This window comes from Oreochromis aureus, linkage group 6 (assembly GCF_013358895.1).
Source record: "Oreochromis aureus strain Israel breed Guangdong linkage group 6, ZZ_aureus, whole genome shotgun sequence".
Classification (NCBI taxonomy): Eukaryota; Metazoa; Chordata; class Actinopteri; order Cichliformes; family Cichlidae; genus Oreochromis; species Oreochromis aureus.
This window is the reverse complement of record NC_052947.1, coordinates 22,579,088-22,604,627: the sequence shown is the minus strand read 5'-3', so window position 1 is coordinate 22,604,627 and position 25,540 is coordinate 22,579,088. Positions and strand designations below refer to the sequence as shown.

The following is a 25,540-nucleotide window of genomic DNA, read 5'->3' as shown; positions in this document are numbered from 1 at the left end:
CCCCTGGTAGGGTCTCCCAAGGCAAATTGGTCCTGGGTGAGGGGACAGACAAAGTGCGATTCAGAAAACACTCCACCTTGATGCCAGACTCGGGCTCGCTGGCCAAGCGCCTGGCAGATGGACTTTAAGCCTGTGGTGCAGCATGGGTCCACCCTCCTGTAGAGGAGGACAAGCTGCAGTGGTTGGAGTTTTGTCAGTCAGGCAGCAGACAAAGGAAAGTCTGCAGCTGTAGTTGCTCATTAGCATTCATGTTGAGACTCTGTTGAGAAGTTCACACGTGGCTGTATTTAAAATTTTAAACTGTGAGAGAGAAAAGAAAAAATTTGACAGAATTATTCTTCTACTTTATTCTGACCCATTAATTATGACCTCAGATTTAGGTTCTCTACCTTTTTTTTTTTTTTTTAAATGTTTGTTTGTTTTTTGAGGGGGGGGGGGTCACTTATACTCACACAGGTGAGTGTGATAGGGCTGCATTGTCTGAAGGGTGTGTCCCTTTAATTTCAGTACTTGAAGTTCAGAGGTGACAAACCTTTGAGTAAGTTTTAAGTGTTTCTACAATGCTGCATTGGTGCATAAAGTAAATTATTATCAACAGTGTGAGCTGAGTGTGTAAATGTCTTCCCTGTGTATTGATTTTTGGTGCTGATGTGTGTATTCTGCAGGAGTCTGGCCTGTGCAGCCATGCTGATGTATGATTACCCTCTGAAGACAGACATTCAGCCGGTAAGGCACACGTGTTTGTGTAAGAGTAGCTTTGGCTGTGTGTGTGCGCACTCTCACATTATCATGCCTGGACATGTTTTTGATGCCAAACAGCAACCCCTCCACTCACACGCACACACTATACACGCACCTATACGTGTCTAGACAGACTGGTTCCCACATTCCAGCTCTTCCTGGACAAACAGGCTAATGTACAGTGGACATTTGCAAACAATAGCTACGCACACTGCCAGGCAGCGGGCTAATGAACACACACACACTGTACTCTGAGACAAAACAGTTATCTGCTCCCAAACAGAGCTGGGTTTAAATTTTTTGGCTGGCTGTAATTGTTTGTGTGGCAAAAACATGTTTTCTCTGCTATTCAAAGCAGAACGGAAATTTTTAACCCTCTGCTCTTTTGTCCCCCTTTACTGCTTCCTCTTCTCTCTACATCCTCTCTTTCACAGCCGTTCTATCCTGGAGTGATCTTCCCCCATCCGCCGCCCTTCTACAGAATGCACCCCCTGTCCCATTCTCACACCCCGAATGGGCTCACGCACACCCAGATGGAGCCCGTGGACCTGTCTGTCAACAAGCACTCATCTTCCAAGTCCCCTCCCTGCTCCTCTGCGTCGACCCCAGCATCCCCTCGCAGCTCCCCTGCCTCGCCTTACAGCCCAGTGAGCCACACTTCTTCCCGCAACTCGCCCCCACACACTCAGTTGCGCTCCTCGCCCTCCCACGCTCTCCCGCCCACTTCCTCCCTTCCATGTGCCGCCATTGTGTCTCCGGTGGGCCCCGGGGTCATCCCGAAGTCACAGATCATGGTTTCTCCGATCGTACTGCCTCTGCCCATTCTCCCCTATTACCAGTCACCTTTGCTGCACCAGTCAATAATGGTGAGCTCACCTGTCAGCAGCGACGATGACCCTTTCAGGAGCCGGGAGCACAAGATGGGTGAGAGCTCATTTTATGCTTTTGTGCCTGCAGTTCGGTGTTTGTGTTGCAACTGTACATGAAGCTAAAAACAAAACAAGAAGTCATTAGAGAATCACATTAAAAACACATCAGTGCGGGAGTCATCGTGAAATGCATCCATTTCATCTTGTTACTGCGTTTAAATCGCATCACTTTTGTGGCATTTTCTTGTTAAATTTCAAAAATCTTTTACTGATAATGAGGAAATGTTTTTCATTTCCTCTGTTCTTAGAATAGTGCCTTTTCTTTTCTTCTTTTTTTTGGGGGGGGGGGAAATCAGCTGTTTGCCACTGTGATCTGCAGAAGTCTTTGACCTGTCACAGAGACAGACACACAACATACGGCTACCAGTTTGTTTGCCGTGGCCTTTCCTAGAAGAACTTCTAAAGTAGCAAAAACACAAAAAATATAGTGGAAGTGTTTAAACCTGATTGGTCCAAAAGGCTGAGAAGAGAGGTTTCAGTCTAAACTATGACCTTGTGATAGTGCTAGAAGAAACTTTAAGGAAAAAGCCACATCGATAGGATTTATCCTCTGGGGACCTTAAATGCCTGATTTTATTTATTTTAAAATATTAATTATGAATGTGATTTAGATGTGATCATACTGTCAGCTCACACATTGTTTCATCCCTACCCAGTTCACCCAACGAAGCCTCTGGAGCCGCGAAGTGATACCCACGACCTGCACAAGCCAATCAAAATCGAAACTGAACCCGCTCATGACCCCAGCAGTCACGAGAAGTCATCAGTCAGAGCGATGCCACGCGAGTACGAGTAAGTAACACGACGGCACTCTGAGCTAGCGAGTTTTGTGTGGACTCAGTGGTCCGAGTTGTCACAGCTCCTTCTGTTTTCCATGGAAAAACCCTCACGCTGGTGATGGCCACACACTTCACGTCCCCTGACTCCACACTCCTGTTTCCCTAGCGTTTTTGACTCGCTCCCTGCTCCCGAAGCTCTTATTCTCTGCTCCCTAATCTGAACTTTTGTTCTGCGTGTTTAAAACAAAAGCATGTTGTCGAGATCATCACATATGCAAAGGAATACAACCTGCAGTCTTGTTATTAGAGTCCTGTCATAAGATATGACTGTTCTTTGAATGTCACTGTAGTTTGAGCCATGTCGGTTTCTGGGGCAGTCCCGGGATCAGGGCGGCGTGGTTCTTATTAGCGGGCAGCCAGTAAGAGCCTTGTGTGATTAGGGGGGAAAAAAGAAAAACATTGACCGAACTGCGTGAACTTACTGGTTATATCCGAAATTTTAGAGCTTGTCTCACTCTGATGGAACATAATTGTTAAAATTTGGCTCCATTTCCAAGTCATAAAACAAACTTTTTGTTTCCAAATTTATTTTATCATCAGCTTGATAACACATTAGAAAATGATCTGTCTCCAGCCTGAGTCTGGACACACTTCTGTTTCCTTCATGTTTGTGGAGCCATAATTTTATTATTATTTTTTTTTTTTTTCGTCTTTAAAGCGCAGTGCTCTTCACAGAAGCAAGAACCTAGAGTGTATATTTGCTCGGGTTTGTGTCGCCATCAGGCTATTTGTTATTGTCTGTTTCATTCTTTTGTCTCACTAATAGAGTTTCGGCCACTGGGGAAGTACAGAAGAATATTTATCCTTTTATTTTCCATCAGGCCCAATAACCACGCCTCACATTAGAAGCTCTTTTCTTTCTTTCCTTATCTAAGATGTCACAAGTTCATGCCAGCCATCTGGGTCCTGTTACCACCTTCATTCCTCTTCCTACTGGTTTTGTTTGTTTTGGTTTTTTTCCCTTTTCTGCTTCCTCCTTCCCTCATTCACAGGCTTCTGGCATTATTATTACTGTTATTATGATTTATTTATTTATTAAGCTTTGTGTTCATTGTCCAACATCTCCCCTGCACTTTCTTACCTTCCTCTTCCGGTCCCCTCCCCTCTGCAAAATAAGTTTTTCCTCAGAAGAAATAATTGCAAGTTGGATGCACATGTAATAGTCAGGCCTTGCTGGCAGCTAGTGTATGTCCGTGTCCGTGTTTGTGTGTGTGCAGTTAAGTAGACCTCGTTGTTTTTTTTGTTTTTTTTACTTTGGCTGTTAGGGCGGTTCCCTTTACAGGCTGCTCTTGTCATCGTGCCAAACATGAAATAATTGGACCCTAAAGGGGAAAAAAGAGGGTGCGTCTTTGTGTGTCATCACATCTCGTCAACAAAGCACACACGCATCCTCATAAACAATATATACGTATCATTTCTATGCGCTGCATAGAGTGTGTGTGTGTGTGTGTGTGTGTGTGTGTGTGTGTGTGTGTGTGTGTGTGTGTGTGTGTGTGTGTGTGTGTGTGTGTGTGTGTGTGTGTGTGTGTGTGTGTGTGTGTGTGTGTGTGTGTGTGTGTGTGTGTGTGTGTGTGTGTGTGTGTGTTACAGGGGATTTTCTGCACATTCCTTTATACAGAATTGATCTGTGTGGGATTCATGTTTCAACACTCAACACCTGCTCTCAACTGCCACACACACACACACACACACACACACACACACACAGTGATGAAAGACAACTCCTTCTCTCTTGTAACTGTAAAACTTGTATGTTTTGTGTGTTTGTTTGGACACACAAAGAAACAGGACTTGATGTGCTCTGACTGGAAACAATGTAGCAGATTCACCTGCTGTTTGACAGTTTTCAGTCTCCTGGAGTTGGTCAAGGATAAATTTATAAACATTGATTGACAGAGGTTGACAGGGCAAGGCAAAGGTGTGGCTGACTGGAAAAGGCGGGTTTTTCAGCTTCCTGCCTGGCAGAAGTTGTTAGTGCATTGAAGCCAAGTTAAACTTTGGGTTTCAGTGTCATAAGAGAGGACTTTTGCTCCCTCTGCTGGCAACATTAGACAAAGATGGACAAAGCAGCAGCGTTTAAAATCTTTTTCTACCCTTTGTGTGTTTCTTTTAGGGGTAACAACCCATCAGTAATAGTCCACTCGAGCACAAGGCACCCTTTCCCTCCTGATTCACCTGACACACTGAAAAAACGGAGGATTCACCGCTGTGACTTCAGCGGCTGCGACAAAGTGTACACCAAGAGCTCCCACCTCAAAGCCCACCGCAGGACACACACAGGTGAGCCTTCATTCATATACCAGCCGTGCTTTTCCAGAAGCCTTAAACTTTTTGACACCTTCTAACAAACCTCGTGTCATTTCCTCTCTTTGCAGGGGAGAAACCCTACAGGTGCAGCTGGGAAGGCTGCACGTGGAAGTTCGCCCGTTCAGACGAGCTGACGAGACACTACCGCAAGCACACGGGAGTCAAACCGTTCCACTGTCCCGACTGTGACCGCAGCTTCTCCCGCTCTGACCACCTGGCTTTACACAAGAAACGACACCTCCTAGTGTGAAACCCTCTGCCGTGCAACTTGAATGCAACTCTGTGCTGGGTTCAGTGTTGGACTACACCACTTTGACTTTTAAATGAAATGGCTGGCCTTACCTGGACTGCGACAGGGAGTGAGGAAATGTTTCCTCAGGGTTAATGTTTAAACCCTTTCACCTCATTAAGCCAAAAAAAAAAAAAGCTGGTTGCCAGCTCACACATTTAAGACCAGCTAATTTTTTTAGAAATATGGTAGCTGTACCAAACCTCTGATCAGCTGTGGAAGGGCCAGACACTTTTTTTTTTTTTTTTTTTTTTTTTTTTTTTTTGCTTTTTGCTTGCAGCTCCTCAGCTGGCCTGAGAGCAGCGCCCTCTTGTGGCTACACAACCAAAACAGCAGTTCAGTCTGTGCAAGCCACATGGCATGCTCACAAGCTTCTCAGCGCAACATGATCTCCAGCTTTAAAGCTTTTTGTTTTGCATGCATTCAAGTAAACATTTGGGACTTGGACACACACCTACAAATACATGTTATTTTGCTCGCTACGCCAATACAATGTGAAACATTCCAGAATGTATCCTATCACGCCTACTGTGCATTGTGTCATAGATACTTCAGCTTTTCTTCTTTTCCTTTTTTTTTTCTTTTCTTTTTAAAACACTTGTGCCAGCTTCCTCCTTCGGGGTCTGCTATAATTAAAAGAAACAAACACACCACACACCTCATCTGCCTCTACAAGCTCAGATCATGAAGTGATGACAGGTTGCTAACGCTCGCTTTCTCTTGTACATACACTCTCTTATTAAAAGCAGATCAGCCTTGGTTTTGTGTGCTCTTGGGTTTTAACACAGTGGGCAGTTTCAGTCAGTGAAGTGTTTTTTTTTTTTTTTTTTTTTGTTTTTTTTTTTTTCCATTCAGAAATGTGAAAGTTGCTGCACAGGGGCATTAATGTGTCGGTGAGGAAAAAGACGCCACTCGGTCGGTTTAAGGGTAGAAGCAATGAAATTGTGTCTTTACCGATTTCTTATATTGAGTTTGTGTATCTATGAACTGTGTTTCGGTTTGTGATGTGACACCGAGGTAGCTTTTATTATTGCGTCACACTTTGATACGGGGTGGGGGAAAGTGCAAAATGCAAGGCAGGGAAATTTAAAACATTTTTTTTTATTTTTTTTTAAATTTTGTAATTTTTATATTCAGGAGCAGTTGAGTTATATTCCAGCCCACTCTACACATACATTTGTTTTAAAAGAAAATTAACTTGTACACAATTAATACTTTATCATTCCCCTAAAAGTCAAATCAGGGATTAATATTGTAGCAGATATTCTGCTGCCAAACCTTTTTTTTTTTTCTTTTTAAAAGTGCCATAAAGGTTTTTAGAGCACAATTTTCCACAGCTGGAGAGCAATATACTTTCTCTCTTGTTCTTTTTTTCTTTTTTAAATGGCACCTTTGTACATCTCCAATGTGCACTTTATATATATTTTATAAATATATATATAAATAGTATGTATGAGTACATTATTTAACATTCCCAAAGTCGGACATTTTAAATCACATCAGGTTTTTTGTTTTTTTTTTTGTTGTTGTTGTTTTTCTTTCTATCACACATTTGCTTTTGGGTTTAATTGGAAGGTGTGCAGTTCAGCAGTTGTCTTTGGTTTTTTTTTTTTTGTTTGGTTTTTTTTTTTGTCATTTTCTAGTCATGTATACAAGAAGGTGTAACCCCGCCATTTATTCGCATGTACACGTTCACACACCCCGAATGTAGCAGCTCAACTGATCTGCATTTGCTCCTCGATGCCTTTTGCAGTTTGTGCTTTTATGTTTTCTTTTTGTTTGTTTGTTTTTTGTATCTTTGCAAATACAATTGTAATATTAATATCTATATTTTATAATTCATTATTAGACTGAACGGGCAATTAATGGTTTTTATTAAGCATGATTTTGATACTCTATTACACATTTCTAGTGTTTATGATAAACCCTGTCCTTTTTTTTTTTTTTTTTTTTTTCCTAATTAAATCTTAACTTTGGCAATTCAAAGGGAACTCATTAAACTGTGAACGTATGGTCTTTCTGCAATTTTGCATTTTTAAACAAAATATTCATACCACTTAATAAAGTTATTGGCAATATTTGAAACATGTATTGTTTGTGATTCTGTGTTTTGTTCACCTGTTTGCTAGTGAATTAGCTTATTTTAGAAAAGTGTGTGTGCATGTCTGTGGATACTAAGGAAGGAGAAAAGGACTTGGCAGAGATTTTGAGCTGGAAAGGATGTAGACTGATTAAGGGTAAGTGAAGAGTGTGCTGGGAAACCAGGAGTACTTTGAGGAGCTGCTGAATGAAGAAAATCTGAGGGAGGAGAATAAATGGAGAAATTTTAACAAATCAGGAAGTGTGGGCAGCGATGAAGAGGACAAAGAGTGGAAAGGCAGGAGGTCCAGAAGACATACCTGTGAGGGTATCAGTCGGAATACTTTGATTCCCTGAGGAAACTATGTGGTCACAGTTGCTCCAAGACAGTAAGAACAATAACTAAATGGTTAATCTTAAATAATATACAAAGTTATAAAATATAACTAATAGATACAAATTACTCTAATTATAAATATTCCACCATATAACACAAATTACATAAATATGGTTGATATTAAGGTGCTGTTGCCCAGTGTGTACATTTGTTTTACACGGGGGAATTGTACAGTGAGATAGCCACAGGCAGGAATAAATGGTGCAGACTAGGAGAGAGGGACTTTTTAACTAGATTGTTTAAAACATTCTTGGAGTATGAGAGGATGCCTGGGGAATGGAGAAGTGAACTGATTTTTCAAGAACAAGGACAGAGGTGTAGTAAAGACAGAGGTATGATCTGGGGTGATGATCAGTGAGTAGCATTGCAGCTTAATAGTGAGAAAGAGCGCAACGGATGTGATCTCTGCTTTGAGAGAGAAGCACAGAAAGGTCAGAAGGAGCTGGACTGTGTGTTTGTTCTGAGCTTCTTGTTTGCAGTGGTGATGGACAGGTTGATAGATGAGGCCAGGCAAAGAGTCTCTGCAGACTATGATGTTTGCAGATGACTTTGTGAGCTGTAGTGAGAGTAGGCGCAGGTGGAAGACAGGCCGGAGAGGTGAAGGCATAAAAGGCAGTAGAAGTAAGGCTGTTCAGCACTGTTTATTAAAATAACTTAAAGTAGTTATGGAGCATTAGAGATCTGAGCAGATTTAATTTTTTTATAAAAACATCCATTTTCAGAGACTTCACTCTAAGCTTTTTGGATTCTTTATGTGTGACTGCACAGCATGTTTAGTCTAGCACTCACCCCTTGCACCTGAAGAAAGCATGAAAGGAATTGAATCTGTCTGTTCAGGGAACTCCCACAAAGAAAATGAAGTGACAGCACTTACAATTGTTACAGTTGTCAGGTGTGGATCAAAAGAGGTGTGCCAGTCTATGAATGCATGATCCCTACTGATGATAACCAGACAGAACGGCAGTTGAAATAATGGTTATTGTCAGCTTAGTGATGATTATTTTTGGGATAACGAGAACACAAGAATGTTAAAAGACTGTCACATGACTTTTAATCTCACTAGATTTTCTTAGTGAGAGAGGTGGAGTAGTTGAATTCAAATAAAACATATTTGTCCTTTGTTTACTAAATACCAAACCTGTGACCTATATTTTATTTCAAAGTTAGAAATGTTAAAATGTCACACTGCCTTGCAGCAATACTGTATAAGAATGCAACATTGAGGGACTAAAAAAAATACAGTTGCATACTCGTTACGTGCAAAAGCCCTTTACTTTGGATTTTCTGTGTTATGCATATTAGAGACGCTATAAACGTAAGAAAAAGCGAGGGCTCGTCCGGGATTTGAACCCGGGACCTCTCGCACCCTAAGCGAGAATCATACCCCTAGACCAACGAGCCACTGAGGAAGCGCTAAAATTACTATGTATATAAATCGTACTCGTCATCACTGGTCGTGTCAGTTTGTTTTATTTTATTTGTTTTTTGTGGGGTTTTGCCTGTAACAGGAGCTGTTATACGGACTCTCGTTTCACTGAGCTTCAGAATAGAGGTGTTGCTCCTCTAAAGAGCCAGAAGAACTGAAATGGTTCACTCCTACATAGATGCAACTTCGCTGCTATTTTGACTGGCGTCATTTATTTTATGACTGGCCTTACCTTATTGAGCGGTCGCATTCTGAAACAGAATGCTATATTGAAACTGTGGAGTCGTTTTCTAATTATTGGAGAAAAAACACACACACAAACAGGTACAGTTTGTTTTTCTGTGCGCTGTAGTTTTTTGCCCGTCTGTAAAGTTGTGTTAGCTTAGCTCATCAGAGCCGCTCCCGAGGCAGAGAACTCTCTTGTCAGCTGTTACTCTTTGGCGCAGTCACACACCAGCCGGCCTGCCGACGTGGCGGGGCGGAAGAGCCGCTGGCTGGCACCAAACGGGTGAGCTGCACTGTCACTTTCATAAAAACAAAACTGTCTCCCAGCTTTATAATTTTCCTTTGACTATACAAGCGAAGAACTGCAGCTCAACTTGTGATTAGTCTTTCATAAATTTGCTGCATCGCTTTGTTTTTGTGTGTTTGTGTGTGTTTAGGAAGTGAGAAACATCCATTCATGTTAGCGTTAAAGTAGAGCATAACAGTGCTCTTTGTTGCGTGTCTCCTATACAGCGTTGTCTATGTTGTCACATTGTATTAATGCTTTAAATCGTACTAAAAAGGCAGGGCAGTCTTTAGTACATCCTTACTTCGGTGTTAGCATTAGGGAACTATTATATATGACTCTATATGAGTCAAAGGAAAAGATGTTCCTATAATTTATGTCAAAAGTGCAAGATTATTGTTACTGCTCAAAATGCAAAATGAGAATTATGAGACCGTGGTTTCCAGTATCTGTTTGAAGCATTTTTTGTGTGGGTGAAAACATATTTTTCCATTTTGTGAAGTTTTATATATATATTTTATTATTTTTTAATTATTATTTTTTACCACATCGGCTCTTCTGATTTAAAAAAAAGTTCTTCACAAGGACCTTTTTCTGGCAGAAAACTCCTTTTATACATTTTAATAGTAATGAAATCACTGAGTGATAGTCAAATGCATCTGAGTACAGCAACTGAACACAAGATGGCAACATCGGACATGAAATGACCAGCAGTACTGTCGCTTTAATTAGTACATATAAAATTCTGTGTTGTCAAAATTCTTTCAGTTGAGTCCAGTTTTATTTAGTTGTTCACAACAACAATTCGCCTCACGGCACTTTCTACTGCAGCTTCATTGACGGACAGCTATCTGCCACCGTATGGTGGGAGGTTGAGGGGAACGAGAAGAGAAAAAAGGAGAGCATAGCGAGAAAATGTCTCTAATTCCAGGCCAAATAAAATAAATAGTATTCATCGTGTTTATTAGAGAATCGCGATAATTGTTCATTGCTGCGACAGTTTAGAATAAGATAGAAACTCGACTCTTTACTTACAGATTATTTAATGCACACCTGCACCCCAGAATGCTTCAAAGAGAAAATACAAAAACAAACTGCAACATGAAGATATGTTAATAAATAAGTTAAATAAATAATAAAGGGCTAAAAAGAAAAGAAAAGAATAAATGGTACTGCACCTTAAGTAAAAACCAGGCTGAGATAAAAGAGATACCCACTCAAGTGGAGTCCCTTAGGTTGTTGGTGCCACAGTGGCTAAACGTGCATCTCCCATGCACTGAAAATGGTGTGTGTTAAATAATGGTGTCAGTCACTAACTCCCAAGCAGCCAAATCTGAGGCACCAGTGCAGACCCAGGACAGGCATGCCTGAGATTTTATCTCTCACCTGGCCTGGAAATGCTTGGATGAGCTGGGTAAGGAGCAGGTGACCGGTAAGAAGGGGGTCTTCAGGGACTGCTGCCTCTGATTGGGAGGGATGGATGGATGGGGTAGAAATCCAAGTTGACTTTTTTTTTCTGATTTTCATTTTTATTTATATATTTTTTAAAATACTTACTCTACATCACTTTAAACCAGGAATGTCAAACTCATTTTACATGGGCCACATAAAGCCCATTTTGATCTTAAGTGGGTGGGACCAGAGAAACTAAATAATACCTGTGTAAAATTGCAGCAATGAAGGTGGGCGGTCTTTATCAATAGGAAAATCTGTGAAACTTATGAAAATACAGTCAAAAGTTCAAAATCTATGCACCCCTTTCTAAAGCTGTCCACGGGACCAGATTCGAGACTTCACCGGGCCAATTGTGGCCCCCAGGCTTTATGTTCGACACCCCTGCTTTAAATGATCCAGGAGTCTCTATATACCCCATTTTTTTAATTGTTATTTAATACATTATATATTATCAACAAAAGTCCCTTGCAACATGTTACTTTCAAGTACAGTGAGCTGCAGAAAAAAGCTCCCAGTCCTCCCAGACAGATGTTTTTAGCCCAATCAGACCTCTTATGACGTATGTGTGGGATACAGACACAGCTTCGATTGACTTTTGCCTCAATCCTCTTTGGCACGGAACAGTTTACACAGGTAGTACTCTTAATACTTCATAATTTGAGGAACATTGTTTAGTGTCACTAAAGTTAATCCCAATGAAAAGTCTAATTCATAATAATAATTAAACGCTGTGTGAATGTGCCAGGCCTCAAGAGTTTCACACATGATAAAACATGTAAGAACTGAGTGTTTCCACTTTATGCTTAGATTTGTATAAATAGTGTTTTGCTTTTAGGGAAAGTGCATTTATATGAAAGACACAGATGAGCAGTTTTCCACTAAAAATCCAACTTTTTGCAGATCACCATGTCTCAGGCTGCCTCCTCTGATGCTGACCCCTCCACAGACCCCACCCCTCCACCTGTTCAGCCCCCTGACCCTGTCCCCGGCCTCAGTCAGGATGTACCAGCAGCCGGTACGCCCCCTGCAGATCCACTGCAGCCTCTTTTCTCCCCTGAGAGTTTTGATCAGTCCAAAGAGCAGCCGACCACAGAGAACACCACCACCACCACCTCTGAGACATTAGAGGGTCAGGCTGACCAACCAGAGTCTCCTGTAGAGAGTCAGGTGACCGAATGTGACCAACCAGTGAGCCTGGAGCCAGACACAGAGGCTGCAGAGGAAGATGTGGAGGTTTGTTTCACAAGTTGAAGTTTGATTTATGTTTTCTTGACACAAAGCACTGAGAGCAAAATGTCTCATAGATACACTTGCACACAGTTTTAAAGAACTTCAAAGAAACAAGAATTTTCAATGTATTTAGGATTTTTATTCAGGAAATTGTATATACAGGCTCAAATATATACATACAATCACTGAAATCTTTAAATAAGTGACACTGAAGGTGTTACAATGTCTTTTAACTTGACAAGGCCAAAGCCTATTAACTTCTCGTTAGTTATTTGGATTGATGAAAACTGCTAGTTTCTCTGTTTTCATGATACATGCATTTCCTTAAAGCTAAGATCCAGCCTTTCTATGTATAATACAGCTTCATATTGACATTTTGAAATATGTAATAATAAACAAGCAATTATGAGATGTATTTAGAGATTTGTGATTGTCATTTGTTTTGCACTTTCTCACATATTATAGACCAAACAGTTAACAGTTTTATTCCTTTCCTATGATGGATATTTGCGCACAGAAGTCACTCCTGGAGAAAGAAAAAGGTTGGGGAGCTTGGAGTTCATGGGGAAAATCTCTTCTGACCACTGCCACCTCCACAGTGGGTATGTCCCAGGTTTTTCTCATTCAACCCTTTTCTTCACGTTTACACCCATTTCACTCACCACCAGTCCCTCCCTGAGCTGGTTCTGCCGGAGGTTTCGTCCTGTTAAAGGGGAGTTTTTCCTTTCCACCGTCGCCAAAGTGCTTGCTCATAGGGAGTCGTCTGATTGTCAGTTAGCATTAACTGAGAAAGTAGCTAATGCTATTAAAAGCTATTACTAGTGAACCAACATGAGTTAAATTTGGCTAACAAAAACTTAACTCCATAGTAAATTTATTATATTGTATAAATTAATAAAGAAAGCACTTGCAGTGCTCACTATTTATTCCAGGAGGGTGTTTTATAAAAACAGAGCTATTTTTTTTTTTCTTTTTTCCCTCCATTGCACAGCTGTGACATCACAGCAACATGATTGGTCAGTTGCAAAGTTGATTCTGGATCAACAATATTATGACGATGCACAAACACCAACACAGGAATGTCAAATACACCATAACTATGAAAAGACCCCCCACCCAAATCTGTACACGATTTGTGGTGCACCACTGAATGTTTTCCAAGATGCACAATTTGAAAATACACACTGTCATCACATAAACACTTTAACAGTGTCTATATGTCTATTTGCTCATGTGTAGCGATTCAGAAATCGCTGGTACGGTGTTTCTGCAGTAACAGGGACCTGATAACAAGGTGATAGTAACAGAGAAGCACAAAGTCCTTCCATAAGCAAGTGAAGAAACGTTTTTTCGCTTGTTTTACTTCTGCCATCATTCTTGCCGTTTCAAAATTGGCTCATAGATTTCAGCCAGGATTATTATAGGACCATGTGTTTTTATATATGTAATGAGAAATGTTGCTGGCAAGCAGGAGAAATAGACCATCAATGTCTACTTCTCCTCATGTATGTGAGTCTTTAATTTGTTGCTTTCTGTGTGCAGGTCATAGCCTGACCTCAGTAAAGGTGAAGGCAGGAGAGGCGCTTCGTCTCCACAGAACCTCAGTTGGAGAGGAGGCACAGGAAGAGGAGGAAGGAGCGGAGGAGAAGAAAGAAGGAGGAGTCGAAAGCAGAGAGGCTGACTTGTCCAACTCCGCGGAGTCGTCTTCTCCTACTGCAGCCACAGCTTCTAGCAGGGGCGTTTTCTCTACAATCACACATGCCGTACAAAACACTGTGAGTGAACACACACACACACACACACACACACACACACACACACACACACACACACACACACACACACACACACACACACACACACACACACACACACACAAAAGGTATCCATCTGATGAAGTTTCCAAACCATGTCATGAAAGAATGTTAGTGGCGATTAAATCATACATTTCACCAGGCAGTCATGTACTCAGATATGAAGAGTTGTCTCTTTTTCTTAGTGCCCATAATGCCGCCTCGACAGTCTGCTGCCATGTGGTCTTAGGGCACTCTCTTTTGCACTTTGGTGTCCACAGCAGAGCTGTCTGTGTGATGGAGTTGTGCTTGTTTCTGATGATGTGCTTTACTGAATGTTTGGAGGTCGTTCAGTTTAGTCAGAAGATCCACAGCAGTCTCCTGAGACTTTAAGACTTGGTGAGAGTTTTTTATGGTCACCCTCAGTCATTCTCCTTCCTCCTGGCAAAATGTTTAAATATTTAGATTTCAGGTTCTCTCTGTCTCTCTCAGGGTAAGTGAGTGATCAGTATAATGCACTAATGGTGTCACAGTTTTGCTCCTAACGTATAAGCATATAAAACTGCTGCTGAATTGCAAACATAATTGAAAAGCTTCCCTATTAACCCTGAATGCTACAGTATTAGCAGACAAGTAGATGCAAATAGAAGTAGGTACTCTGAAAGTGGGGCTTACTTAATCTACAAAATCAGGTTAATCCAAAATAAACTGTTTAATAAGATGTCTCAAAATATAAGTGAGATTTTAAAAAGAATGAACTCTACAGAGCTTAACCTATTTAATTAGTTAACCCTTCAACTAATTTAGCCTATAGAGTTACAGCAGACACAGCACAGCTCTAGTATAGCCTCAGGTTGGTGAGAGTGCTTGACTGTGATGACCTCAGACAGCATCCACGCTGCAGAAGACAGTCCTTGATTTACTGATCCTCCTCTGGACGTTGCTGCCAGCTCCCCTCCTCTCCTTTCCTGCGGCATTCCTTAATGTGTGTTCGATGGCAAGCCAAGGTCGATAGAAAAGTCGAGCTCCTTCAGTGCTGTGAACGATTTATTTATTTGTGTTACGTATTAGAGGTACTTAATTCACAGTTTTAGTAAGCTGAAATATTTCTCATTAACACATTTTCTGCCTCTCGATTTCCTGCTGTGTGAAGGAGCGCAGTTAAAGTTAAAGACATCGTCTGTGCTTTGAAAATCAGACTGGAAGCAGTTGTGAGCTGTTATGGATTGTAAGCAATGATCTCTTGATTTTTGGCAGAAGGGTGCAGTTTTAAAATTACAGTCCTACTTAAATATTTTACAAAAACATTTACTTAATTTTTTTCTCCCTTTGTTCCTGACTGAACTGACTGACATTTAAAGGGTTAATTAATTCATGACACATTTAATTAGTTAACAGTGTATTTATTTCATTCATTTTGGCACTCATGGACTTCAATAAGCCAAAGAGCAAGCTCATTTTTTTTTACTGAATACATTTAGTTTTCAGTATGCAAACTTTCAGTATGATATTATTTAAATTACAAAATTTTATATAAGTGTGCTATCTAAATTTACAATTTTTTTTGGTCAATCCTATTTTGCTTTTGTTTAGTTTTTGTTTAATGTTTTCTTTGACAGGCTACTGTAGTTTGCTGGGACTTTTTGCTGATATGTCTTTCCCCTCCCACCCTTCCTCGCTCTGCATCTGTCTCTCTGTGTCTCTCAGGGTAAGTCAGTGATCAGTGGAGGTTTGGATGCCTTGGAGTTCATTGGAAAGAAGACCATGACTGTTCTTGCAGAGAGTGACCCGGGTTTTAAAAAGACCAAAACTCTGATGCAGAAGACCGCATCACTTAGTCAGGCATGCAACTGACCATTTCATCTAATCTTGTCAGATAAGAAATGAATCTGAAACGAGTGTGTGTGTGTGTGTGTGTGTGTGTGTGTGTGTGTGCGTGTACTTTGGTGTGGTGCAATTGCTTTAAATTGGTTGCTCTGTTTTTCTGATTTTTTTTTTTTTTTTTCAGATGTTGAAGGAAGCCAAGGAGAAGGAGCGGGCCCGTCTGAGTAACCATCCTATCAGTGCTCCCACAGCTCACTACGGTATTCTTTTTGATGACTACCAGGGCTTGTCACACCTGGAGGCCCTGGAGATTCTGTCCAATGAGAGTGAAGCAAAGGTAAGGCGCGAGTGTCAGGAATACAGAAAGCGCTTCAGAAACACTGCCCGTTTCAAGCCCTTTACCTGCAGCTGTGATTTTAGGTTCAAGCCTTCCTCTCCTCCCTGACCGAAGAGGAGCAGGAGGAGGTGAAGAAGGAGCTGATTTACATCAAGGAGATTTTCATCATGCAAGAGGAAGAGGAGGATGTGGAGACAGAAGGAGGAGGACAGACGAAGGATAACGGTGATCTTAGTTCCCAATTACACTGTTCTACCCCCTTATGTGAGTGACCCAGATCGACTGCTAGACCTGCTGCAGGTGGAGGTGGTCCCTTAGCGCTGACCCAGGATCAGGTGGCCTTTGACAGACTTTGGGACACCTGATAATGTGGGATCAGAGGCACCTGGATGGGAAATGATAACCCAAACTGTTAAAAACAGGGTTTGGTGTTGAACACACTCGTGACTGTGATCATCTCTGATGCTGGCTGTGGGCAGCCTGCTGTTGTTCCTCAGGGAGCTTTAGCTCACTTATTATAGCTTTATTCTTTTCAAAGTTTGTGCAGTTGTGCAGAAAGTTAGTTTGTGCAGATTCAAAGAGTGCTTTTTAAAAGTGTGCCCCATCAATTTCAGACACAAAGACTAGTCCTGTGATATTTGGTTGCTGTTTAAAGCCGTTTAAACAGCCTTCTCCAGCTTCAACAACATTCCAGGTAAAAAGTGAGGCAATGACTTTTCCTTTGTTTCTTATGAGGCAACAAACTTATGAAAAATGGCCTGAGTACCCCTCCTCCTGTTACTGATACAGGATGATCTTTTAGCATCTTATAGCGAGATGAAAGACACTGCCTGGCTTCAGTGAAAACGTGACCAGATTAACTGCACTGTCATCCTTGAGTCAGGCTCTGTCAGCTCACAAAAATATGTTCTTTCCTTTGTTCATATGGAGGTCATCTAAACTCCACGAAAAAAAAAAAATTAAGAAAATCTGGACCTTTTCCTCATAAACTAAAAAATAGCATTCCTTTGCTTGAACTCTCTTGTTCTGGCCCAGTTCAGCCTCTAATAATATTGCATTAATATCATCAGTGGTCACTGGTACAGGTAACCTAACCTGACAAGTAGGTCTACCTAGCGTTATGATCAGTCACCTTTTGATCCCAAACATCTTATTATCTGACCTAACATTTTTGTTTTATTCACTCTCTTACGACTCTGACAAGTCACATCAATCTGTGATATTATGTCCAAGAATCCAAATTTTCACTTAAACATCTGCTTCATGTCAAATAATCTTATATGCTCTGCATCCTAGAACTTACCCAAATTATATTTCCTCTTCCTAAAAGCCCTGAAAACCTTAGATCCTTATGGGAATCAGCGATGACAGTGACTGTTTCTAATCTGCTAAAGAAGTAGAAAATGTTCTACCAGAGTGAAACTGTGTCAGTGTGATGCCAAGTTTTGGTCTCGTCACATCTCACCACTTTACATTTTAAAGGGTTTGTGAGAGGCACCTTCAGGGGATGTCATGGAGGTGCACAGCTCCAAGCAGGCAGGTGTCCCTTTGCTCGGAGGGTTGAACACGATGCCTGATCCGGCGTTTGGTGTTCAGGGGCCACCGACACATTTGCAGACTCAAGAAAAGCCAACAGAAACAATCCATAAGATCCAGACACCGAATCTGCATGTTTTACAATTCCAGCTGTAATTTATACACAGGAGTTTGAATTACGTTGGCATGACAGCAAGAATATACGCTTCGTGATCTCAGCATGGAGTAAATCGACTGATTCCTGACATGTGGTGTAAATGCATGTAGCATCACACTTTAACACGTGCTTTGTGTATTTAAGTAAACTGACACGAGGTGGCGCATGCCTTTTGTGTATTTTTATCAGCTGCTGACGGCGAGGAGTTTGTGAGTGTTCTCACCGAGCTGCTCTTTGAACTTCATGTTGCCGCCACGCCGGACAAGCTCAACAAGGTGACTCACTCACACAGACGCCAGTAGTTTTCATCTATCTATCTATCTATCTATCTGTCTGTCTGTCTGTCTGTCTGTCTGTCCGTCCGTCCGTCAATTTTAAATTAACTTTTTTTGTAAATTGTACAGTTTAATAATAAATAAAATCTTATATATTTTTTTATTGGCAACTGCTTAACACCGGTTGTTAAGTTACTGACGCTTACTACTTTACATTAGCACCATCAGTGGTACCCTGAAAATCCTACCGGATGAAGTCTGACGCGCCTTTTTGCCTTCTGGTAGATTGTCTGTAACGGGCCTTTAAATCACAGACTGTGTATAAAATACAGACCGTAGTTGTGTGCCTGAAAAGCGAAGCCAGTGTTGAATTGCCTAAAACCTGTATTTCCTCTAATGGAAATAGGCGACTCCTCTGGTTTCAAAAAGAGGTCTGATTGTACAGAAGTCCAGAAAGTAGCCAGTATACTGTCTGTGCTTTGAATGTCATATCATTCTGCATTATATGGACACAGGTATTGAGCCACATCATTTATGAATTCAGGTGTTTTCAGTCTCGTGGTCACAGGTGTATAAAGTCAAGCACTGAGCCATGCAGCCTGCCTTTACAAACATTTGTGAAAGAGTGGGTTGTTCCAAAGAGCTCACTGAATTTGAAGGTGGCACTGCGATAGAGAAATGCCAGTGTTGCAACTCTGATTCAGCTGTTGCAACAAGTCAACTGTAAGTGGTATTACTGCAAAGCAGAAGCATTTAGGAACCACCGCAAGTCATGTAAAGTTACAGCACAGGATTGCCGAGTGCTGAGGCACATATTGCTCTGCTGACTGAGTAACTGCAGGGTTTCGACATCAGCACAAAAACTGTGTGCCCGTTGCTTCATAGCTCAGGTTTCTGTGGCTGAGAAGCAGCACGCAAGCAATACATCATCAATCTGGCTTTGGCGAGTGCCACATGAACACCACCTGCCTGACCGAATTGTGCCTGCTCTAAAGTTTGATGGAGAAGGGTTGTTGTTGTTTGTTTTCTGGGGTTGGCCTGGGCCCATTAGTTCCAGTGAAAGGAACTCTTAATGCTTCACCATATCAAGAAATTGTTGCTAATTCTATGCTTCCAGCTTTGTGGGAGCAGTTTGTGGATGGCACTTTCCTGCATCGGCATGATCCTGCTCCAGTGCACAAAGCTCCATAAAGGCATAGCTAGATATGTTTGGTGTGGAAGAACTTCACCTTGCCTCCACACAGGCCTGACCTAGAAAGCCTTCTCAGAAGACCGGAAGCTGTTATAGCTGCAAAAAGAGGGATCAACTCCATGTTAATGCCCGTGGATTTAGAATGGGATGTCATAAAAGCTCCTGTAGGTGTAATGCACAGGTAGTTTCCTTCACATAGTGATATGATTCTGATTTGGAAAGAAAATCTTTGATTTTTCTTCTATAAAGCTGTGTTGTGAGTATTAGTTTATACCTAATTTTATTATGAAATTGTGTTGAAATCATGCATTTCAAATGCCATAGTGTAGTTTAGTACCAGGAATATTCTAACAACCACCAATCATTCTTCCTATTTGCTCTGAGAAAATGCTCCACAAAGCTACAAAAATACACATCTTTGCGTCTTCACTCAACATACTATCTCTGCATCCTGCTGCAAAGCTAATTTAAAAGTTATCAGCCCCTAAAGCCACCCTGCATAATCACATTCACATATATAAAAACCAATATTAGCATATATCCATGTATATGCATCTAATTAGCATACATCAGGATCAGGGTGGGAATGTGTCTACATGCAGTACCTGATGAGTGGTAATTATGCATCTCCAGGCTCGAATGAGGGCCCATGATTGGGTGAGCAAGGTGGAACAACCTGTCACTACAGAGACAGTTGGCAGGGAAACGCAGGACCAGCCAGGGGGAGAGGAGAACAAAAAGGAAGAGAAGACGAAAGACGGAGAAGAGCTGGGGGAGAAGAAGGGCGAGGAGGAGGAGATGAAGGGAGGAGAAGAGGCAAAGGAGAGCGACCCCAGATCTGTAGAGGTGACGTCTCATCTGCACTATTATGACTTCTGCTTTCAAGTTTAAATTCGGTCACCTTTTCTTCTTGCTGTCACTGCCTTATTTGATTTGAATCAATTATTCTGTGTGTGTGTGTGTGTGTGTGTGTGTGTGTGTGTGTGTGTGTGTGTGTGTGTGTGTGTGTGTGTGTGTGTGTGTGTGTGTGTGTGTGTGTGTGTGTGTGTGTGTGTGTGTGCTCACCTTCCTCTCATCAGGCCATCTACCTGTCATCGGTCAGCAGTCTGGCAGAAGTGACGGCTCGCAGCATCGAGCAGCTCCACAAGGTGGCGGAGCTCATCCTCCACGGCCAGGAGCAAGACAAACCAGCCAGAGACCAGGCATACGTCCTCACCAGGTATGTGTGTGAATGTGTACTTGTATTACACACTTACATTGTGGGATCTTCCTTCTGTGGATATCCCCTTGACAGGTTCAAGGTTATGGTACGGGTTAGGGTAAGCCTCCAGGAGATCAATATAAGCTGTTGTTATGTCTTTGCTAAGGGAAATAATGGAAATGTTTGGGATTTGGCATTTGTGATTGTTGAGGTTAGGTTCACAAGCAAGGAAGACTGAAACAGTCGCATACACTGCCTGGCCAAAAGACAAGTCACCACCTGGATTTAACTAGTCAAATACATAAGAGCTTATCATTTTTTAGACAACCGTGTCAGCTGTTACTGCGTTTCACTGAAATTATTGGCCTGCTTCAAGCAAAGAAAACAACTAAGGAGATTGTTGGAACTGCTAAAATTGGAATGAACTGATAAAAAATCAACAGTGGAACTGTTTTATTGTGCATGTAAGAGCCTTTCCACACACACAGTGCTCAAGTGATTGGGACTAAACAGCTGTGTAGCCTTAAGAAAGCCACTTATCAGTGTGGCTAATCAGGAAAAAGGCTTCAGTATGTTCGTGAGCATAAAGATTGGAGTAAATGAAAAAAGGGTCATGTGGTCTAATGAGTTCAGATTTACTCTGTTCCAGAGTGATGGGTGCATCAGGGCAAGAAGAGAGGCGGGTGAAGTGATGCATTCATCATGTCAGGTTTCTGCTGTACAAGCCTGTGGGGGCAGTGTTACGATCTGGGATTGGTTCAGAAATTGAGGTCAGCTTACTACCTGAAAATCCTGAATGACCAGGTTTTTCCATTAGTGGATGTTTTCTTCCGATGTGGTTGGGTTGGATTCATCAGGCTCAAATTGTAAAAGAGTGGTTCAGGGAGTTCAGGGAGTAGAAGACGTCATTTTCACGTGGATTAGACACAACAGAGTCCAGACATTAACCCCACTGAAAAGCTTTGGGATGTGCTGGAGATGACTTGCCGTAACAATGCAACACGCTCATCATCAACACAAGATCCTGGTCAAAAATGAACATAACTCTGGATGGAAATAAATGTTGCACAGTTTCGGCCAATCGGTGTATAATGTGCTAGGGCAGATGCTACAGCTTGGGGAAGGATCTGTTGGGTGAAAGGAGAGAGGAGGACAGAGAGAAAAGGGGATTGAGGGGCACTGAAATAAGAACAGTTAGGCGTGTATGGCATTAGGTCTCCAATTAAAGAGCTAGCAAAAGCAATAGGTCTTGACTAAATGTGAAGAAATAATGCATTTGCACATAATGTGTGTCTGCATGTCTGTGTGTGTGTATCTGTGAGATAGAGAGAGCGGTCAAGGAAGAGATAGTATCACTACTCCAAGGAGTGATGCATGCTCAAATCCACTCTTCTTATTGCAGGTTGACATGTGCCATGTGTAAGGAGGTGGAGTGTTTGGCCAAGAAGTTCTCTGATACGCTGCTTGATGTTGGGGTAGGTCAGAGTGTGTGTGTATGTGTGTGTGTGAACATTAGGGATGATTGTGACTATTCTAATAATGTTTGCTATTGTCAAAAAGTATCCATTGGGGTTTAACTTTAGTTCAGCTGGGGACTATTTGCAGTTGCATGAATACACACGGGGTGCTCTAATGAGTATTTATGCCAACAGAGCAGTCTCTGTAGAGCTGACTCATAATAAATACAGTGGTCGTATTCATTGTAATGAAACATTTCATTCACTACAACAACGTGACTCACTGACAGCAGAGCTTTTTAGATGTAGCAGGAGATGTATCAGACAGCTGATGTGTGAGTATTTGTTTGTAGGATCAAGTCACTGTTTCTTTTGTTTGTTTGGGGTTTTTTCATAGGATCTGCTGACAATAGTAAAATAATTTTTGATCTTTGTCTTTGTACTTGTGTTTTTCTGCTACACCATCATCTTTTATTGATCTCACGAGTGTCGCTGCCTCTCTTTTTTAGGGCCAGAGGAAAGCAGAGGAGCTGAACCCACTGTTAGAGAGTGTGCTGCTAGAGGTGAGATTTTTTTACTTTGAACATCGTGAATAAAAATAGAAATAGATCAAATTAATGACGTAGCAGTCTCATGATGACTGACAGATAAATGATGAGGATCATCATCACTAATGCGATGGGAACTGAGTTTTAAGGGGCACTCAGACGAGATCCACACAGCGTTTAAAGACTTGTTCAACATTTTTCAGAATGCATTCTTTTTACAAATTGCAAAGTTCTTAATGCATCTCTAGAAACAAATCTTTCCTCATTTTTATTGTATTATCTCTGTGACAGCAATGCCAGGAGGCATTGTTTTCTTGTGAGCACAGCACCTGTTTAATGCCTCAAGGAATTTCTGGATGACCACAAACATCCAGGGCTGTGCACACAAACTGTGCACATGTAGGATTGTTATACTCCATCCATCCCCATCATGGATTATTCTCGCTGCCAGTGTCTAGCTAGAGGATTTACAGCTGTTGGAGCAGAATAGCAAGAGAACAGATTCTGTCCCCAAGCCATCAGTCTTTGAAACTCTCAATTATATACAATTATATACATATATACTATATATGTATATATATGTATATATATATATATATATATATATATATATATATATATATATATATATATATATATATATATATATATATATATATATATATATATATATATATATATATATATATATATATATATATATATATATATATATATATATATATATATATATATATATATATATATATATATATATATATATATATATATATATATATATATATATATATATATATATATATATATATATATATATATATACATATATATATATATTGTTCAGCACTATGCTGCATCTACATCTACTGATGATGACTGTGACGTGATGTGGTGATGTGATGAAGATGATGGGTTGTTTCCTATCTGCAGGGCTCCAACAGCACCAACTACATCCAGAATGCATTTCAGCTGCTGATGCCCATCCTGCAGATCTCCCACATCCAGAGCCAACACTGCCGACCCGCCACAGAGCCCGCGGCACAGATTCAGCATTAACACTGCCTGTGCAACCGCCTGCCAGTGTGTCTATTGTTGTACAGTAAAGTATAGAGAATAGATTTACCAGAACAAGTGCTTTAATCTACACTAAGTGCCAAATAGTAACAGAACATAGAGAATATCATCAGGAAGATAACAGTTTAACTGACACACGTAGTGGTAGCTCACATACGCTTTGTTTGTGTGTTTGTGCCGCGTTGTGTCTCTGAATGTTACTTTGCCTGTTTTGCCGTTGATGTTTTGCTTTGAGAAACCAAAATGACGTCCAGGCCTCAAAACCAAAAAAACGGAATATTACTGATTGTACTGATCAAACTCTACATTATTGTATATTGAGCTTTCTTTGCACAACAGAAAAAAACATTGACTAACACTAATAGAGTGTCTGTTGTGTTGCCTGTTTAATTGCAGGTTAAGATAAAATACCAGCGTCAGTGATTATATATAGTAATATCATACTTATTTTGTTTTCTGTGTTAAATTATATGAAACAACACTACCTTACATTTTATTTTCATCCTTTGTTGTGAACATTACTAATGTGATGTTGGTTAATTAATTTCTATTTACATTTTGTTGTTGGACTGAATTAGATGAGCGATACCACTCTCTACACTAAAAGTGAAACTGCAGCCTTTTGAAGGGAATCGGCTAGTTTGGCTGCACCAAAACCAAACAGCGTGAAATACAGCAGAACAATAACAATAAAAAATTTAATTACCCCAGTAAAACAAAATCTGTCTGTTTTGGGTTTTTTATTAATTCAAACCTGCAATAACTGATTTTAGAGCTATTTTTTGTGGAAGCAAATAATGAACACCTGTGTTATGTATCACCTTTTAAACACTATCATTCATTTAGTGAATTTTGACTCTCTTTAAACTCTGATTTTGGCTTTTGCTAAATCCTAAAGGGGACATCGAGCTCTTTAGCTGGAATTACTCCATCATGTGCATCAGTTTGTTGCTAAACAATGAGCTAACTTGTTGTTCACTCACTTTAAAGGTTATTGAAACACGATAGATAGATGTGGATTGTATAACTCGCACACAGCAATCTTTGCTGAAACTGAGTGTAACTTCTGACTCTTTGGTTATAAATGTGCATTAAAACTGCCTCACTCTGCAAAACTGTTGGTATAAGGGTCAATTTATCTCAAATTATCATGGGCCATCTGCTCGACCAGCTACAGTCTACATATATAAATATACAACATTGTGCGATATTTATTTGTATGTACAGGAAAAAATCAGTATTTGTTGTATTTTTGTATATTTCAAAATTAAACATCATTATTAGACTCATCCAGTGAAAATAGCAAATATGCATATACTTTACAAGATAATTTTCTCAGTTATAATAAGACAAACATCTGGAGGCTCCTGAAGTTTGTTCCTTCAGATTAAATTATGAGCTGATGTCTCTGGTGTGCAACGTGTTGTTTTTGCTCAATCCAGCACAAAAGTTGAATAAAAATAGCAGTTTCTTTATTTTTGTGACCAAAAATTTCATGTTAAAAAGTGTTCCACGTGCATTTTCAACTATATGCATTCAGAAATGTGTCACTAATTGTCTTGTGAAGTTTTTTTTATTGTGGCCTTAATTTTTTTTTCTTCAAATTTTAACCACCCAGACATTTTTAAGTATTGTTTCCAAATTACAGACTCTGATTCATTCTTATGGAGAAAGAAAGATTTAGGCTTTTATCTTGAATATTTTTTTAGATATTCATGTTCCAACATTGCCTCAGAAAAACAAAAAACATGTCCACAAAATACACGAGGCTGAAACTTCACAGCTAGATTATAGTCATCCAAGTTTTAAACCATTAGATTTTCAAGCATTACACAAGTGGTTGAGCAGAAAATTATCTAAAAACGTGATGAGCGATATGAGATGGAATGACCCATAAGTTAAAATATTTTTCATGTCTCCCTCTGACACCCTCCATCATTTCA

At 40.6% G+C, this 25,540-nt stretch overlaps 2 protein-coding genes and 1 non-coding gene across 3 annotated transcripts; 2 read left to right on the top strand and 1 right to left on the bottom strand.

Moving 5' to 3' along the window:
- Positions 1 to 435: 435 nt before the first annotated feature.
- klf3 (Kruppel-like factor 3 (basic)) lies at positions 436 to 7,194 on the top strand. The gene is made up of 6 exons (XM_039613929.1): positions 436 to 456; positions 666 to 726; positions 1,176 to 1,665; positions 2,327 to 2,462; positions 4,623 to 4,789; positions 4,885 to 7,194. The coding sequence occupies exons 2-6, from the start codon at positions 685 to 687 to the stop codon at positions 5,064 to 5,066; spliced, it is 1,017 nt and encodes a 338-aa protein (XP_039469863.1). The 5' UTR covers positions 436 to 456; positions 666 to 684; the 3' UTR covers positions 5,067 to 7,194.
- Positions 7,195 to 8,910: 1,716 nt separating this feature from the next.
- trnap-agg lies at positions 8,911 to 8,982 on the bottom strand. Its single transcript has one exon. It is a non-coding gene; the product is annotated as a tRNA-Pro (tRNA).
- A 2,537-nt stretch (positions 8,983 to 11,519) lies between these two features.
- fam114a1 (family with sequence similarity 114 member A1) lies at positions 11,520 to 25,054 on the top strand. The gene is made up of 13 exons (XM_039613928.1): positions 11,520 to 11,606; positions 11,874 to 12,206; positions 12,721 to 12,805; positions 13,746 to 13,978; positions 15,704 to 15,838; positions 16,005 to 16,157; positions 16,241 to 16,382; positions 18,040 to 18,125; positions 19,951 to 20,163; positions 20,397 to 20,536; positions 21,921 to 21,993; positions 22,485 to 22,538; positions 23,454 to 25,054. Exons 1-13 carry the CDS (start codon positions 11,535 to 11,537, stop codon positions 23,577 to 23,579), a joined length of 1,845 nt encoding a protein of 614 aa, XP_039469862.1. The 5' UTR covers positions 11,520 to 11,534; the 3' UTR covers positions 23,580 to 25,054.
- The last annotated feature ends 486 nt before the right edge of the window (positions 25,055 to 25,540 follow it).